The 18,252-nt window shown below is 37.5% G+C and overlaps 1 protein-coding gene across 4 annotated transcripts; it reads right to left on the reverse strand.

Moving 5' to 3' along the window:
• Positions 1–24: 24 nt before the first annotated feature.
• znf512 (zinc finger protein 512) lies at positions 25–10,664 on the reverse strand. 4 transcript variants are annotated; one of them, XM_008397187.2, is made up of 16 exons: positions 10,373–10,664; positions 8,473–8,609; positions 8,333–8,388; positions 8,147–8,205; positions 6,889–7,397; positions 6,692–6,805; positions 6,484–6,582; positions 6,092–6,216; positions 5,149–5,235; positions 4,767–4,865; positions 4,524–4,691; positions 4,230–4,448; positions 4,045–4,146; positions 3,148–3,210; positions 2,828–2,926; positions 25–1,644 (listed from the first exon to the last, which is right to left on the reverse strand). In XM_008397187.2, the coding sequence occupies exons 2-16, from the start codon at positions 8,570–8,572 to the stop codon at positions 1,045–1,047; spliced, it is 2,499 nt and encodes an 832-aa protein (XP_008395409.1). In that variant the 5' UTR covers positions 8,573–8,609; positions 10,373–10,664; the 3' UTR covers positions 25–1,044. The 4 variants fall into 4 exon arrangements, with proteins under 4 accessions (XP_008395409.1, XP_008395411.1, XP_008395410.1 ...); XM_008397189.2 differs by having other exon boundaries at positions 6,716–6,805; positions 10,373–10,663; XM_008397188.2 differs by having other exon boundaries at positions 4,230–4,427; positions 10,373–10,662.
• Positions 10,665–18,252: the final 7,588 nt, after the last annotated feature.

Raw genomic sequence — 18,252 nt, forward strand, 5'->3', positions numbered from 1 at the left:
TCAGTGGGAAGCTCTTAAGACAAATTCATTCAAGACTTGACTCTTTAGTTTGGTTTGAAAAGAAAAGTGCAAAAGGCAGAAAACAAGAAAATACATTAATTAACATTTCATCAGCTGAAAAAAATATATTTGTTAAACAGCGCTAGAAATAACTGAAATAAACATGTCTAACAACAGTGGATGTAAATTGCAGAGGACATGAACATTCATCTAATCTATCAATATCAGGAATACATTAGGAGACAATAACAAATCTGGAAACAGGACATTTTAAATTATTTTTTCCCTTCATCAGTTAACAAAATGTATTCATGCAGTCGAAAAGTTTTTGTGATTTGTGTTTGAAATAACAGATTTTCTGCTGTGTGTGAACTTTATGCAGCTGTAGACTTCATCTAATATTAGGATCAGTTTGAGTGGAGGAAACTAATCATATTTAATCTCTTTTTGTGCTTTTGACACTGAAAATATTGAAGAATAAAACTTAACGTGCTTTTTTATGTCATCAAGACCAACACAAAAAGAAGTATAACACATTTGTTAGGGATCAAAATGTTGGAAAAGTCTATTTTACACATAAGAGAAAGGCATTTGACTTTAAGAAACAGTTACTGAGTTGGAGTGCTACTTTAATATTTCTCCTGTCTTTCATCTGATGAAGCCACAGATGTAAATAAAACAAAATGAGGTTAGACGGATCACACTTATGAGGCACAAAGTGTTGTCAGAGAGAACAAAATATGTTCTCAAATAAAATATGCTGACATCCTCACGTGGTGTTGAACTAACTTTACCTTCTACGGTTAACAACAAAGACAGGAAGGTTTTAAAAGAATTAGACATTAAAAATCTGTGAAAACGCCCAGATAAATGTTGTTACTACATTTAGTGTTAAGTCCACAACTTCATGCTATATGTCCTTCATCAGCTCAAAGTTTTATTTGTAGTATGCTTCCTGTTGTCGTCTCATCTTTAGTAGGAGTAGCCGTCTGTTGCATCATTTATTTTAGCAGCTGATGCAGGATCCTATCAGGCATTTCTCCATCATTTTGCAGCGTCGGCATGCGGCTCCATGATGTCAGGCTGTTTCAGGTTCCACTGGTCGATCTGGCGCTGCGTGCCATGAAGCCCGGCTTCCACCTCACTGCTGCCGAAACCGAAGCAGTCCGTCTGTTTCCCGTCCACCATCCCGGTTTCTCCTATCGTTTCTCCCTTTATCCGCCCGTTCACCTCCATTATCTCATCGCTGTTCTCCTCTGATTTGATCACGTCCACCATGTGCATGTCGATGTGTTCCGGTCCCAGCACGGCTTCCTTGCGGTCCATATCCAACCACACCGGTCCCGCTGGAGGTTCTAGGGAAGTGTAGTGGAGTTCTGGCTCGTCTTGTGAGTGGAGGTTCTGCTGCTCCGGGTGGAGGAACTGGGTTTGGTGCTGCAGGTGATGCAGAGGCTGCAGTGGATGCTGCAGGGGCTGCTGGTGGTGGTGATGATGATGATGATAATGGTGATGCTGCTGCTGGTGCAGGTGGTGGAAGTGGTACTGGTCAACAGTTTGCTTGTTTGCATGGACTGACTCTTTAGGTTGGTTCTTGAGGAACTTCTCAAACTTCTTGGAGGCTTTTTTGTTAGTTACAAACCAGTCCTGTTAGGTCATAAAGCGAAGATATAAGTGAACATAGAATGGTTAAGTAAAGCGACTAGAACGGGAGCCAATTACTACTAATTGTTGACTATAATCACCATCATTATCTACAAGTCTGAAGAATTCTGAATTAATATGAGTTACAACATTTTATTTCCCATTGGAATCAATAAAGTATTTAATTTAGAATAGAATTTGATTTAATATTTTATTAGATTAAAATGAGTTCCAAACGATTAAACATCCGTTTAAGCCTTCTTATAGTGTTGTAGTTTGGCCTCCATCCAGCAGAGGGCACCGCTGGTCACCCTTAGGCGCGTCCTTTGTTATAGAAATTAAAGATGGCGGCTAACCTAGAACGGCAGAGAGAAACGGTCCAAGCAGAGTTCGGTGCGGGATGCAAAATGCACTTTAAGCGGTTTTGTTCTAAAATATAAACACTCAACAAGTTCCTTAAGTTTCACTTTAATGGCGACGATTCAACCGAGCTGCGTGACGGAGCAGCTTCTTCAACTGAAGGCTGAAAAAATGTAATACGGGAAAAAAAACCTTTTGCAACGTTGATTTCTTTGATCTGTGGTGAGTTAATGCGCGAAGTTGTAGTTCCTGTAGAAGCAACCAAACAGTATTTATGTATGAGCATCTCTATGTTCGTGGGGTATTGATGTGAGAAAACCACAACTTTCTATTTATTTAGTTAGAAATGTATACAGCTGATACAAAATATTAAAATTTTATTATGTTTTTTTTTAATTCACCATATTATGAAAGATTTTGCAATTTATATTATTAAAAAGTTACCGATTTTCTTAATCCATAAAAAACTCAGGTTTTAAGAAAATGGCTGCTTGACTGATTAATATGATCAACTTTAGATTAACTCAGTTGATAATTTGCATCACTCAAGCTTCTCATTTTATTTTATGTTATGTCATTTGCTTCCTGCCGTGAACAGTTCACCCAGAAGAACTGCTTTTCTTCAAGATGCATCTTTTTTCCCCAAACTAATTCTCAAAATAAATCTGTATATGACCAGAAAGCTTTATTCTGAAATAAAATCTTTTCTGAACCCTTCTGAGCCTATCAAGAATAAATGAATACAATGTAGTCATCAGCATAAAGCGTGATAATAATGGGACAAAAAAGCATATCCAAAGCAAGAAACTTGGTAATTTATTATTACCTGTGAGTGGACTGAGTTTATGTGATATTTCACTCCACTTTCAGAATTAAACTCCTTGTTGCAGATCAAACATCTGTATTTTCCAGCCTCAAATTCACCCTGAAAAAAGACAAAACAAATTAAAGTAAGAATATTTTCACATTTAAAAGTTATTTAATATGCTAAACAATACACCTATTACTTTTTAATTCAAAGTTTATGTTTTATTTAGGGATATAAAACAGAGAAGGAAGAAAAATATGCTGGTTTGATATATTTATTCCAAGGTTTAACTGAATTTGTAGGAAATGATCTTTCTAGACACAGAACAGATGGTGTACCTTTGTGCACAGTCCCAGGTGAGCTTTCAGCCCAGACACACTGGTGTATGTGCAGTCACAACCCTGAGGAAGAATATAGTGCAACACATCACACGAGTTTCACTTTACTGTTACTGAAACATTGTATATTTTTAAGTTGGTGTAGGTAAAGTAGAAAAAAAGCATTTTTGAAGTGTAAATCCAAAAGTTTGCTATAACTTTATGGTGATATTTCTATGGATTTGAGTTTAAATGAATAGAAATCTGGGCTGCACAGTGGCGCAGTTGGTAGAGCTGTTGCCTTGCAGCAAGAAGGTTCTGGGTTCAATTCCCAGCCTGGGGTCTTTCTGCATGGAGTTTGCATGTTGGGTCTCCCTGTGCATGGTGGGTTTTCTCCGGGTACTCCGGTTTCCTCCCACAGTCCAAAAACATGACTGTCAGGTTAATTGGCCTCTCCAAATTGCCCCTAGGTGTGAGTGTGTGTGTGCATGGTTGTGTGTCCTGTGTTGCCCTGCGACAGACTGGCAACCTGTCCAGGGTGTACCCCGCCCCTTGCCCGAAACGTTGGCTGGAGATGGGCACCAGCACCCCTCCCGACCCCACTGAGGGACAAGGGTGAAAGAAAATGGATGGATGAATAGAAATCCAATAATATTTTTTAAAAAACACGACATGCGAAATGAACCCATGACTTTAATACGAGGTACAATGTCTGTAAGAAATGCAGACTATATCCAGAAAACTATTATTTGGTGCTATTGCCCCTGTAAGCACTTTCTATTGTCTGGTCCACGCTGGCAGTACCTAACCGCAGCTCGAAGTAGATTGCAAATAAATCATCAACTTCATTTTAAATCAGATCAACTGTTCAGGTTTAAAATGTAATTCTAGTAAATGTTAAATAAAAGTGTGTCCTACCTGGTTAGGACAGTGAACTTTCCTCTGCAGCTTCACCTCATTCTTCCACTTCCTCAGCACCTCTTGGCTGAACGCCGGCAGGCCAGGTCGGGCGTATTTCAACTGGAAATGGCAACAAAATGAAAAAATTAAACCCTCAGAGTTTTCACAAAACCAATTTTTGTGATCAATAACATTCTTCATACCTTCTTATCGTCAGGCACAAGGTCTGACTGAAACTTCCTCTTGGGCCAGTCCTTTGGCAGTTCATTGTTGGCGATCTCAGCCAGGTGGAAGTTGGCCACCTGTGCAGAGGCGCGCTGCACTCTGCCGCTGGGCGTCCGCTCTGGGTTAGCCTCCCTCTGGGCCTTCAGGGCCTCGTCCTCTTCGGGCTTCTGGGGCGTCTGGAAGGAACGAGTGGAAGTCTTGAAATGCGACATTAGCAGTAATTTATGCAACTAGAAGTGACAAATGACTGTAAATGTGTAAAGTCAGCTTACAGGAGCATGCTCTGATTTCAGGTGGTACTCCAGACCAGCCTTGGATTTGTACGCTTTCCCACAGTGGGAGCAATTCAGCAGCAGCTTCTCCAGCTCAGACTCTTCCTTCCCACACTTCTTCATGTGGTACACGTAGCCCATGATGCTGGTGAAGGCAGCAGTGCAGCCCTGGGAAATAAAAGGTACTTGTGAGTCTTTTATGGTTTTAAAACAAACCAAACTGCAATGTGACCAACGCCTCACTTCTTTAGAGCATTTCAGTTTGCCGAGTCTCTTCAGGATTTTACGCAGTTTGTCTTTGATGGCGCGGTCGTCGAGGCCCTTGGTGTCATCAGCGGATGGCTTTCAAGATTAGAAAAGTTAATGTCAGCATTCTGCCATTGCAGATATTACAGCAAATTTATAAATAAAACACGTTGCACATGCATTATAAATGATTAAATCAAACATTTAAAACTCCAGCAGGTGAAACAAAAAACATAGTGTGTACTTTGGAGGCCTAAAATACACAATAAATCAAGAAAACATCAGGTTTTACTAATAAGTTGTGGGTTATGCACCGCAAAACAGCCAGCATCCCTGCTAATACTAACAGAAATAAAGAGGATATAAATAATGATCTTACCAGGTTACTGTGGTCAGCCATGATGTGATACTTCATCCCTGTGGAGGATTTAAGCTGCTTCCCGCAGTGTTGACAGGTAAACGGTTGCTGCAGATTGACAACACATTTTTAACAAGTTTAATACTTTACACCAAGTATTTAAACAAGGCATAAATATGGTTATATATACCCACATGGTCTTATTAAAGACTTAGGAGTGTATTTTACAGATATTTTATATGGTAGACTAACACAAATTGGTGAAACATGTTAAAGTGGAAGGAAAATAATAATAAAAAACCCTGAAAGGTGTGTCAGACATTTTTGTAAATTCTTCAGTGGTTTGTCAGAGAACATTATTGATTAAAGATCATCAGAGGTCATGGCAGTTTGGAGAAATGTAAAGAAGGGTGAAGTCAGAAAATCATAACATCCCACAAACTTCTGTTCAATCCTGAATCGCTGTTGTTTACTGATATTGCTTGTGCAAAGATTTAGAAATGTGTAAGTATGTGGGAAAAAAAACAAAAAAACCCTTTACATGCATGTAATTAATTAAAATTAATCTGCTAAAGTCACTTTAATATATGATTTTAAAAGCCGTATATTAAAGACTTGTAAAATAGTAATAATTTTATTTTGAGAGATGCCCGCCTCATTGCCGATCAGTAAACTTAAAAAATAATTTTAATTTTAAATTTGCCATGAGTGTGAATAATTCCTGCAATGTTTTGTTTCAAAATGCACACCACACATTTCAGATTTCTATTTGCATAAATTATATCCTTTTCATTCTCACCTTTCTCACAGTTATAATCCACTCTTGTTCTATCACATAAAATCCCAACAAAATTCACTGAATTTTTCAGTTGGAATGGGACACAGTTTGAAGTGGCATAAATATAAATGTAACATATATAATATTTATAATATAAATGTTTCAGGGTAGCGTTTGAAGCCTCACCAGTCTGCAGTTCTCCATGTGTTTCTTCAGCCCCTCCACAGTTTTCCTGCTCACACTTTTGCATTTGGGACACGTCACTCTCCCTTTGGCCACAATCTGGAGCTGCCAGCGCTCCTCTTGGCTTCCTGGAGACGGAGCGCAGCAAGAATAACAATAAAGTTTCACTATCAGAGACGGAAATATCTGAATACCAAACCAACAGATTATCTGTGCATCTAATGAATGCACATAAAGCAAATTATGGATAATTTTATACAAACATTTAAGGATCAAGTTTACTTCTCAAACTGCAGGACTACTTCCTGGATCCAATTCAACTTCAAGGTGACATTTAGATTTAATACTAATCAAATAAATTTAAATTAGATCATTTTTAACTAAGCTGTTCTCACCTGGAGGGTAGGTTGGAGGTTCCTTCTTGATTGGAAGAATGATGGGTTTCTGATCTTCATTCATTTGGACAGTTGAGCTCCTACTAACACTGACTGCATCTAAAATTGAGATACATGAAATATGTTTCTTTATTACTGCATCAGATTTGTGATTTAATGGGTTCTCAACTGAATCCAAATCAAACTTTCACTCTGTAAAAAGTTGAACCTGTTGGACAGGATGGAGACCTACAGGACATGCTGCCCTCTGGTGGTGGAAGGAAGTTATTTACAGCAGGGCTTGGCTCCACTTCTGCTCTCTGGACCTTCTTCATGTTCATGTCTTTGAAATATAATATGAAAATAACATTGAGCTACCTTATGTAACAAGGTTATTGCATATGAGAAACATATTCTGGTGCTTACCGGGTCTCCAGATGTTTCCTCGCTCCCTGTTTGAGTCGCTCCAGACTTGCTCATCCTGGCTTTGGCCGTTTCCCCACCTTTGCTCTGGTCCGCCGGAGGATCCGTCTGTTCCTGGATCCCTTCCACCGTTCCAGGCCTGATCCTGGCTTTGGTTTCTCCCCAGCCCCCATCCAGACTCGGGACCTTGCTCCTGGCTCGTGATCCAAGCCTGATCCGGTCCAGGATGGCCTCTATCTCTGTCAGGAATCCATGTTTGGGGTTCTTCCCTGCCTGGAGTCCAGGCTTCGGGGCCTCGCTCCCTGCTGGAGCTCCAGGTCTGTTCCTCAGGCTGCGGCTGCTCCCGGCTCGCCTCCGGTCCTTCAGGCCAAACATCCTTCCCCATCTCTCTTGGAGGCATGTTTATGGACCTTTCATCCGAGCCGTTGGCCAGGCCACCTGATGACATCACAGAGCAGCTGGTGGTCGGATAATCCACAGATCCCAAGGAAACATTCTGGAGGTCCTCATATCTGGTATGAAAACAAAATATATATACTACAAACCTGTCACAATGTAACATTTTCTCATTTTTTTGTATTATTTAGTATTATTTTTAGTATATTATGCCTCCTTGAACAGGTTAGGAAATGTCTATTGGTATATACAAAACATTATATTAGCTTTCTTGCACAACAATGACATTTTAGTCTACTCAGTTTTGCCTAATTTGAGCTCCTTTCAGAATGAGTTGTCACTGTCGCTTTAAATCCAGTAAGCTGCTGCTGGCCACGCCCCCAACTCAACATTTACAAACCAATGTGTTACTATGCAATTGTACGTCTTTGAAAAGCAGGATTGGAGCCTCCTGCACAACCAACAAGAACACAGCAAGAGGTTTCTAAATAAGTCAACAAAACACTTGTCATGTCCAGCAGCCATTGTACAGAACATCTAGCGGTAATACCAGCTGAGCAAATCTGCTGTGTAAATTAAGTGTTTTTATATCTTCTCACTTTCTCCACTGGTGATGAAGTGCAACACATTCTGTACCCAGAATGCAATTCAGGCACATTTTATGGTATGAGAGAAATACACCTGATGTGTTCATACATGGCTCATCAACTGGTTCTCAAACAGTTTCTAACCACATAAATGTGAGCTTTTTTAGTAAAACAGTCTACATTAGATGATGAGTAATTAATATAATCTGTCAGAAAAAAATATACTTTCAAAAAAATGCACTTGCATTTGCTATCTGGCTATAATTCAAAGGTCTTACCTTTTTTTGCTGCAAGTTCTTTTCATCTTTACATCGTTTTGATCTTGAGTCTCTTCATCCTGCAAAAAACAAACAGAACTGTGAGGATGAAGCCTGGACAGCCGTACAAACTCATAAATCAGAACTTTCAACATAAATAATATAATACAGAAAAAGCTTCAGGATGCAGTTGTTTGTCTTTCTTACCTCTGGATACTCAAACGTATTTAGTTCACCTTGTCTGTGAGGAAACCTTTGGACAGCTGATGTTTAAAAACACAAAGTAAGTTCAGTTAGCTGGACAAAATGTGGGAATATAAAAATACATTCCTTCTTTATCGCTCTACCTGGACATGGAGGTGAACTTCTGGCTTGTGATTGGACAGGTTTCCTTTTCCTCGGCACATACAGAGGTGACATATCCCCTCCGATGTGGGCGGGGTCCATGCTACGAGAGCCAAGCCCTCCACTGAAGAAATCAGCACTGCAAGTAGAAATAATGGAAGAAACATTCATGGACTTCAGTTGTTATTACCCAAAATATGCCAGGACATTTTCTATTTTCATGGAAAATTAAGTTTAATTTATGTCCAATTTCTAATTTGAAATTAATTCAGATTTTCTTTACATTGTTTTGCAATTTTTACAGAAATTTACTTTGAATTGTGAACCAATTCAAAGTAAATAATAATGACACATTATTGAGAAAGAATATACAATTTGCAAAAAAAAAGGAAACTCAATAAATTAGGAATCAATTTTTTTTATGTCAATTTTATTTAGTTAAGACCTTATAAAATACAGTTCCATGACAATTTGAGACGAGTAATAATAAAAACAAGTATCAATTAAATAATCAAAAAGGAATGATAAGGAAGACAAGAATAAAGTTGAAACACTTGAAAGGAAAATTTAACAAAATAAATCAAGTCCAAGGACGGAACCCTGAGGTCCTCCATCTGTAAACAAGGCTGCTCCTGCTGATAAATGAAAGATTCAATCTCCATTTATCCAAGTAATTTAAAAGTCCTGCTTTACTTATTATGATCAGAATAACAAAAGACATAAATGTCTTTAAACATATATAGTTTTAGGAATTAGTTGCCTCAACTGAACGGTATTCTTTAAATTTGATGTTCAAAGTTAAGCTGCAAACATAATGGAAGTATTTTAATAACATCTATAATACATTTTAATTACCATTACAATAGGATATAATGATCTTGTATTATTGCAAATACATTCTTCTGTGAACAAGAAACTGACTTGAAGGAAAGGAATTAATGAACTATTGTTCTTTCCATCTTTAAATAATTTAAAACAAACAACCCCTAAATTAATAACATATTCATTAAACATCCCCGAGTGATTACCAGGATTGTGACGCACCTTTTCAACTTTATATTAAAAAATGACAATATGCAAAATTTGTTTGGAGTCTAAAAATATTTAATTACAAAAATAAAATAGAATAATTTTTTAATGTCTTGACATTCCTTTGATTTGTCATCATATACATTTAAACTGAGAATCATCTTGAATTAAAATCTAATTTCTTTTGAAACGGAAATCTGCATTTCAAAAGGAGTGCTCAATGAGAGTAATGAGGTGTAGAAAGTTTTAGAAAATCCACAATATTCATGGTTATAAAAGTTAACCATCTGTAAGCAGAATAGGGAATAATTTTGAGGGAAATTATTGCTCCAGAATATTTTTTTTTAGAATTTTGGAAATTATATTCGTATGTAAATTTAGTAGAGTTAAGAAGGCAAAGTATTTCTTTCAGAAAAAGTTGTGATGACTGATGAACGCCTGATGAACATTCACTTCCAGCTCCTGTTGTGTTTACTCTGCATTTGCATCCCACCTGACATGTGAGCTGTTTGTGATGGATGTGCGCATATGAGGCCAGTCTGCTCCGTTTCAACAACACTAACATCAAATGTAAAAGAAAATAGTAAAAAATAAATAAAAAACTGAATAGTATGACGTTTAACACTAAACCTGCAAAGAAGAGAGCCATTTTTGCAAAGCTGAGAATCAAAAAATGATCTCTGGCCACCACCATCTGTATCTGGGTGGATAAAAGAGAGAAAAAACAAAAAGATTTGGATTTCAGACGACGAAAACGCAGTAAAGCAGAGCTCGTGTCAGATATCCGATAAGCATTTCGCCCCCATACTGAGGCTCCACTCCTGACCGCCTTTCATTGTTTCTTAACGGGGTAAGAAATACCAGAGAGCCTACCGTCCTACAGCCCAGTCCCTCTGCAAGGACGGCCAGCCTCCATGTCCTCCAGGCCGGCCTCCTCTGTCGCCTTTTCCCCGGCAGAGCAGCCGCCAGGCGGGCTAACATCAAGGGCAGGCCCGGTCCCTGGATGAAGACGGAGAAAACCTAAAGCTGTGGCTGCACCTACATACGGACCAGCGCACTCACACGTAGGAATATAGCAGCCACTGGATGCGTGTGTTGTTGAGCGGAACGCCCTCCTCCTGCTGGAGAGAACAAATAAGACCCGCATCTGCTGCTGCGTTCAAGGCCTGCGGGACATACCGCAATGCTAACCCTGCGAGGAGGATTGAGTTCACCGAAAAAAAGAGAAATAAACTCCTAGAATTATGACTTTTGATCTCAAAAGATGAAAGTCTAAATTCTGATTTCAATTTAAGAATTATTAGTTTTCATCTCTGAATTCTGACTTCTGATCTCAGAGAATTAAAGTCCAAATTCTGAAAAAAAAAGAAAAAAAATCTGAATTATGAGTTTTAGTTTAGTTCCTTGCAAACCACCAGACTTTCATGTTAAGTGGTTTTCAGCTAAATTAGCCTTAGTTGTGGGTTGTTTATCATATCTGTGTTGCCATGTGATGGACTCTTCTGCCAATCCTGCACAGATAAGCAGCTATAGATAATGGATGGGTAATATATTTACTCTTCATACAGTTTTTTATTCAGTTTAGCTAAATAAGCTATGGAGAACTATACAAAACTTTGCAAGTAGCTAAGGGAACACTGCAAGAACAAGGAGGAAATCAAGAACTCTCCTGTCTCATCATTTTCTGTCTGTGTAAAGCGCTTTTATATTACAATGTTATGCTTATTTTGATCTAAAACTTGTAAAATAAAAACTTTTTCTTTTCAGAATTCCTGCTTGTTAAATAATGGATGGATCATTTGGATCACTAGCAGAAACTTGATGTTGCACTGAAGGATAAAGCATCTTAGATCCTCTTTTTTAAATTCACATTTTCCATGATTTTGTACTTATTTTGAGTTTCTCCTCCTTCTAAAACAGCCCAAGCACTTAAAAAACCCACACACTCATTTTTTACAATAAGTTGTTTTTTGGTGTCTGGAAAATGAGCCATTTCAAAAACCTTCCAAATGTAATGCCCCAGCCCGTTACCTAGCAACCCAAGCCTGAGCTCCAGAATGTTTGGTCAGCTGATTTTCACTTCCACATGCGCTGTGCAATGGCTGCTGGAAAAAAACAAGCGTGTTATTGACTTACCATTCAGAAACCACTTCCTGCTACTTGTTGGTTGTGCACAAGGCTCTACTTCTGCTTTTCAAAAGATGTACGGTTGCGTTATTGTGCAGACTAAAATCTCCTCATCTAAGAATGATTTTAGTGCAAAAAGTGTAATGAGCACGTTTTGTGTGAGCCCATCCTAACCTGTTCAAGGAAGCACAACATGTCACCTTTAAGATATAAATTCCAGATAATTTTCTAGATATGTATTCTGTCTTAGGTTTCAGTCTTCTTCAGTTTTCCACACTGCTTTCTTATTTCACTGTAGCACATTTGCAAGAAAGACGCAATCCGTACAGCACAAATCATGATGAGAAAAACATTCAGTGGGTTAAATTGTGAGAACTTCATGTGGTGTTTATGCTCAGAAGGTTTGTGAAAGTGATTCAGTGTTTACCACAGAAGCTGGAGCATCATGACGACAGCAGCAGCAGCAGTGAGCAGCACAGAGATCATGATTCTCAGATGCTTCTCTGCAGAAGCTGCTCTTATTTTGCTGCCGTGTTTAAAATATTTTTTTCTTATTATGTTAAACTGATGAAGAAGAATATATATAAAAAAAACTTTTGGTGGATGGAAAGATTTAAAAATCAACCAACATATTCTGTCATAACTATTTTAGTCTTCTCTGCTCCTTCCTTTTTTCTAAAAATGTTCTCCTCAGATTATGCATGTAGGCCCGAGGATTTCATCACATTTTAACACATAATTTCCACTTAACTGTACAGCAGACTAACTTCCTGTTTCTTATCTGTCACACTTGGTCTGCCCGCCCAAGCAGCACCTCTGCCTTTGCAGTTATTTAGAAGACATGCTCGCTCAAAGTGAAAGTAAAAGTGCTTCTCTAACAGGTTTAGCTTTACTGCAGTGAGGACGAATGAGAAAACCAAGAAACAATCAGGCTGTATTAGTAAATATCTGTAATAGTTTAGGGTGATCCTCATCGGGGTCCTGAGTCTCGGATGCTTCGAAGAGGAACCACTGGAAGGTATTTTCTGCTTTTTTGACTCAGTGAATGTATGTGCAGAGCAGCTGATTCCACTTTGATTTCAATGACGTACTTAGTTTCTTATGCATGTTTATATTTTGTAACAGTTCTGACATTTTGTCTCTTTCTTTTTACGCAGAAACATGTCCCAGCAGCGAGAAACTGGTGAGGAGATCTAGTTTACAGATTAAACTCAGACAGGGGCCACACACACACACACACACACACACAACATTTTATGCAAATAACAACCGTCTGTTGGTGGAACAAAACACACTCAAGCGTCAAGGTTGTTATGAATGACTGTGCAACTTCCTTCCTGTTTTGGAGGCTTCTGCCGTTTTTTTGTTTCAGGGTTGGAGCTCTTTAGTTTTCAGCCACAGCAGGCAGCAGGTTCACACAGAGCGGCGGCTGCTAGAACCGAGGAACTTTTAGATAAATATATGACTGAGTATTCTGTATTAAGAGTTGAGCAGCTGAAATGACCTCAAACTGATCAGAAAAGTTTCATTTAGGAAAAATGACAAATGTCAGAAGAAGTATTCTATAAATATGATTATGACCTGTTGATGTTTTTTACAGTACATATTTAAAACGTCTTTAATTTAGTTTCTATCCTTTGGATAGAAAGTCAATGCAAACAAAAGCTTGAATTCACTGGATTATTGCTTTCCAATTTAGCAATTATTGAAAACTGAAGCTGATCTGTGATACTGACAGAAGTTTAGGCTTTTTACAAAAATGTTAGAAAGCTGTGGAAGGGTGCAGAAACACAAAAAAGAATCACATGTTTGTTTCAGTTCCCTTTTGATTCAGTGCATGAGTAGATCATTGAGGCATAAGCAGAAACAAATCCTGAAATGGTGTTTAATTAAGATTAAAGGTTTGTTCTCCAGCCTTGTTTCTGTGTTTTTGCAGACATGGATTAGCTAGTAATATTATGCAAGCAGGAAAACGCCCTGTTGCCACACAGCAAACTTAATATCAGTTGACCTCAACAAATTCTTAGCTGTTTGCTCTTATGCAGCTCAGAGATGGTGCAAGGTCGAAGGCGAATTTATTTCTCATTTATGTCTTGAAATTCTTTTGTTTGCAAACTTTTATTATTGCCTAATTTAGGTAAGAAATCATTGCAGTGAAAAACACAAAAACAAGTAAAAGTACCATAAAAAGTCGGTGTTAATCAGTGTTGGTTCTAACTGAATCTTATCGTCTGTTGATGTTTAGGTTTGTGGAGAAAGTTTTATGTGTTAGTAGCAGGTAAAACCAACGGGGCTCATCACTCCATCGTTGACAAGCTGAGCAGCGCGGGCCAAGATCAAGTTGACTCTCCTACAGACTGTGACTACGTCCTGCTGATCTGTCCAATCGCTTCACGCGTCCTGACAGACATCACCGAGGCTCTCAGCAAGGCTCCGAGTAAGACTGCTCCATCCATCCATCCATCCATCCATTTTCTTGCACCCTTGTCCCTTAGTGGGGTCGGGAGGGTTGCTGGTGCCTCTCCAGCTAACGTTTCGGGCGAGAGGTGGGGTCACCCTGGACAGGTCGCCAGTCTGTCGCAGGGCAACACAGAGACACACAGGACAAACAACCATGCACACACACACAGTCACACCTAGGGGCAATTTGGAGAGGCCAATTAACCTGACAGTCATGTTTTTGGACTGTGGGAGGAAACCGGAGTACCCGGAGAAAACCCACCATGCACAGGGAGAACATGCAAACTCCATGCAGAAAGACCCCAGGCCGGGAATTGAACCCAGAACCTTCTTGCTGCAAGGCAACAGCTCTACCAACTGCGCCACTGTGCAGCCCAAGACTGCTCCACATTAACGGAAAATATTCATCAGGCTGTGAGCTTATGCTAAAGCAGACTTGGTTTACACAGCAAATAAATGATCCAAAAGAACACCGTCTGTTAGTGGCTCAAGAAAGGGAAAAAAGGAGTGGTCTAGTCAAAGTACAGACTTAAATCTAATTCAGATAATGTGACATGGCTTTAAAGCAGCATTTCATCCTAAAAATCCTTCAATGTGGCTGAATTAAAGTAATACTGCAAACAAGGGTGAGGTTGAATTAATAAGTAAAATCATTAAAAATGTCTTTTTGTATTTATCTCAGGTTTTCTTTGTCTAATTCTAATATTTACTTGAGCTGAAACATTTAAAAAAGTAGGAAAAAAACCAACATTTTAATACTTTTTTAATTTCATGTGACTGCATGACAACAAAGTTATCCAACTCATCAAATTAGTGAAAAATGTATTAAATCTGGGTTCAATTTATCTGTTAAAACTGACTGTAAGGAACTACAGTATAATGTTATTTAAAAGGTGTTTTATGCCCACGTTTTCTGTGTTTTCAGATGATAAACCCATCGTTCTGGTGGTGATGCATCACACATTCGACCCCAACCACGTCGTAGCCGAGAGCAGGAGGCAGGTGCAGCACCAGAACGTCCGGCTCACCGTGGATTACTTTTTCCATCAGGATCAAATCCTCAACTGTAGCCGTAACGACATATCATGGCATGAAATCCAGAGGTTTCTCGGCATTCCAACTTACAGGGTAAATATATTCGTCTCTGATAGTTTTGAATGTAATCATTTGCTGTTGAGTGATGACTTTACTCATTTTGTTTCTGTTCTTTCAGAACTCTTTCCTGCAAACTCTGATTGAAGGTAAATACGGCAGAAACTATACGTTTTTCATTAATTACGATGTTTTTTTCTTCTCTCTCACTTCAGTACTTTACTGAAATGTGTAATAATGTTAATATTAGTTACAATTTGACATGAAGTTCTTAAAAAGCTGATTTCAATCTCAATCCAGTTAAGAAGGCAAATCAAAAAGCAGCAAAACTTGAGATTTGTAGCGTCAAACAGACATTAAGGGAGAAGTGAAAGGAAGACAAATGTGTGAAAAATAGATTTTTCTAAGAAAAAGTGATAAATCACTGTCAAAATTAGCCATTAGAGGAAATTCATTCATTTTATACTTTATTACTGGTTTGTTTTGAAGAGTTGAAGTTAAACCATAAAACAACTGCATGACATTATAGGATCTTTGTGATGTTTTAATTTGAACTGATTTTCTTTAATGTGAATGTAACCAAACGAACTTTGTTCTTTTTGCCCTTTAGGTGTAAAGAAACGTAAAAATGCTATACTTGTCGTCGCTCTCCTTGTTGTGTCTGTAGCTGTTGTCACGACGTCCATCTTCATGGTTGTAACACATAGATATCCCTGAAATGCATCAGTTGATTCAATTCTTCCTTTAATAGATTTTTAGTTTGTGTGAAATGTCTTCATGGGATGAGAACTTTATTGTTGGATGAAGAGATGGAAAGGCAGAAAATCTGATCACTTTTTATAACTGGAACACAACAAAAGTGTTAATTTCACATATTTATATCTAAAGATGACCTAATAAATACATTATCCTTCTAGGTTAATGTAAATGTTGCTTTAGTTTGATTTTATTAATGCATAAGGTTTATGCATTTGGTTATATTACACATTTGTTAATAAGAACGAATCAGTTGGGACTTGGTCATAAATTAGGATGTGTAAATATTCAAAGATCTGTAGATTTTTTATTTAAACTAAGTGGATATTTGCAGTATTTATGTTGGTTTTTTTACCTACATGAAGAATGAAAAATAAAAATGTATTAAAACTTTTCTCTGTGTTTTGTTATTATTATTTAACAGGAAGTCGACGGGGTTTCATAATCAGTTTTTGTTCTTGGTTCCATTAAAAAGCCAAGACATCCAGGAAGCATGTGAATGTTTCACCCATATCTACATTTTATTCCTAAATTAAAAAGAAATTAAAGTTGTAAAGTTATGCTTGCAGTGGTTATTCTATAGTTTCGCTGTGTTTCCTTCTGTAATAAAAGAAAAACAGTATTAAAACTCTCTCCATACATTTTTATACTCTAAAAATAAACCACAATGATGCAGATTCTTGACGTTATTGTTTAAGAACATAATAATTATCGACTTGATGTAGGATTCGTTGGAGAGTTTTATTGCCAGTTGTCTTTGTCTCAGTGTTGGATGATGAAGCAAAATGGACTCACTGTCTCTGTCATTATCATGCTGTTTGTTTGCATTATAATGCATTAATTTATTTATGTTGCAGGTTTAAGTTGATCAAAAGAGAAAGAGACAAAATAACAATACAAAAAATTTAATAAAAACAAAACATCACAACAGAAAAGTTACAATATCAGGTCTTAATTAAATGTAAACAAATAAAAATGAGTTTTAGGAAGCGATTTAAAATGACCCAGACTAATCTGGAAGGATCTGGCAGATCTAATCTGGAAAGGTAATTTATTCCAAAGCAGCAGCGGAGAAACCCTGATCTCCTTTTAAGTCGAGTCCGCAGGACTTTCAATAGCAGCCGATTATTTTATCTTAAAGTTCTGAACACAGAGTGAAGTTTCAAAAGATGGTGAACAAATCATGTCCAGGAAATAAACCCTTTCTTGTCATAAAAAGAAAAAGATTTTAGTTGAATAGAAAATGATGCAGAAGTTTCACACCACAAGCATTTGGCTTAGAAGAAGCAAGACATGTTTCGGCCACAAGGTGGCGCTGTAGTTTTTGTAAATGCATTATTCTGCTAAGTCATTTTCTTTGTATATTTTTAAAACCAGGAGTTGAGAGAAGTGAAGCTGTGGCTGTAGAAGACTTTTAGACACAAGTAATAAAATCTGACATCATAACACAAAGTAACATGTCAAGTAATAATTTCTTGTATTAATAAAAATCCTGTAAGTTAAACGTGTAGTTTAATTTCACTTTATCAGCAACAAAAATTGCCTTAAAGAAGAAAATAATAACAGAAAGTCTGTGTAATGGACACATTCTGGAAAAATATATTAATATTTGCTAAGTTATTGTTATCATAAGCAGTTTTAGAAAAAATGCTAATTGTAAAACTATTTATTTTTCCCCTTTCATTTTATTTTCTTTTAGCTGCTCTGCTGACCTTTAACTTTAAGATACTTTACAAAAAATCAGTTTATTCCTAAAATTAATCTGCATCCCGAGTCAGACAATAATTTGTTTCAACAAAATAATTTGTTCTTTATCAGCAGTAAAGTGCAACACATATTTAATTGTCTTTTTTTAAAGTTTAACTTGACCGAACCTTTAATTTGAAACTGCAGTCATGACAGGAAAATTGCTAATCAAGCTTGAACAGGAACAACTGAGTGAAAAACAAAAAGTTTATTTTAATGTATTTTCAGGAAGGACAAGATAATCTAGCACTGATTAGTTTATTTTGTTTACCAGTTTATTTTGCATCAAACCATTATTTATGAAATTGATTCTTACATTGAATCAATTATTATTTAACAGAATGAATGTGAACAAATCATCCACCCAGAAAGATCTGGATCTACATTATGATATTAAAATAAAAACAAAAGAAGGTCGTCATGGTTACATCTCACCTTCACTTCCTGCTCAGTTTGAAGCCTCGATGTTTCTTACGGATGTTTTTTACGAGTAAATACAACAATTACAGCCACAACTATCGCAATCACAGCAGCTACACCTAAAATCGCTGCTATTACTAATGGTTTCTTCA

The sequence above is a fragment of the Poecilia reticulata genome, linkage group LG21 (genome assembly GCF_000633615.1).
Source record: "Poecilia reticulata strain Guanapo linkage group LG21, Guppy_female_1.0+MT, whole genome shotgun sequence".
NCBI lineage: Eukaryota > Metazoa > Chordata > Actinopteri > Cyprinodontiformes > Poeciliidae > Poecilia > Poecilia reticulata.

Coding starts and splice junctions, on each gene's coding strand:
- znf512 (XM_008397187.2), bottom strand. CDS start 8,572: ATGGACCCCGCCCACATCGGAGGGGATATGTCACCTCTGTATGTGCCG. Junction 7,398..8,146: donor AGAACTTGCAGCAAAAAAAG/GTAAGACCTTTG, acceptor TTTTCATACCAG/ATATGAGGACCTCCAGAATG. Junction 1,645..2,827: donor TAAACTCAGTCCACTCACAG/GTAATAATAAAT, acceptor ATGACCTAACAG/GACTGGTTTGTAACTAACAA.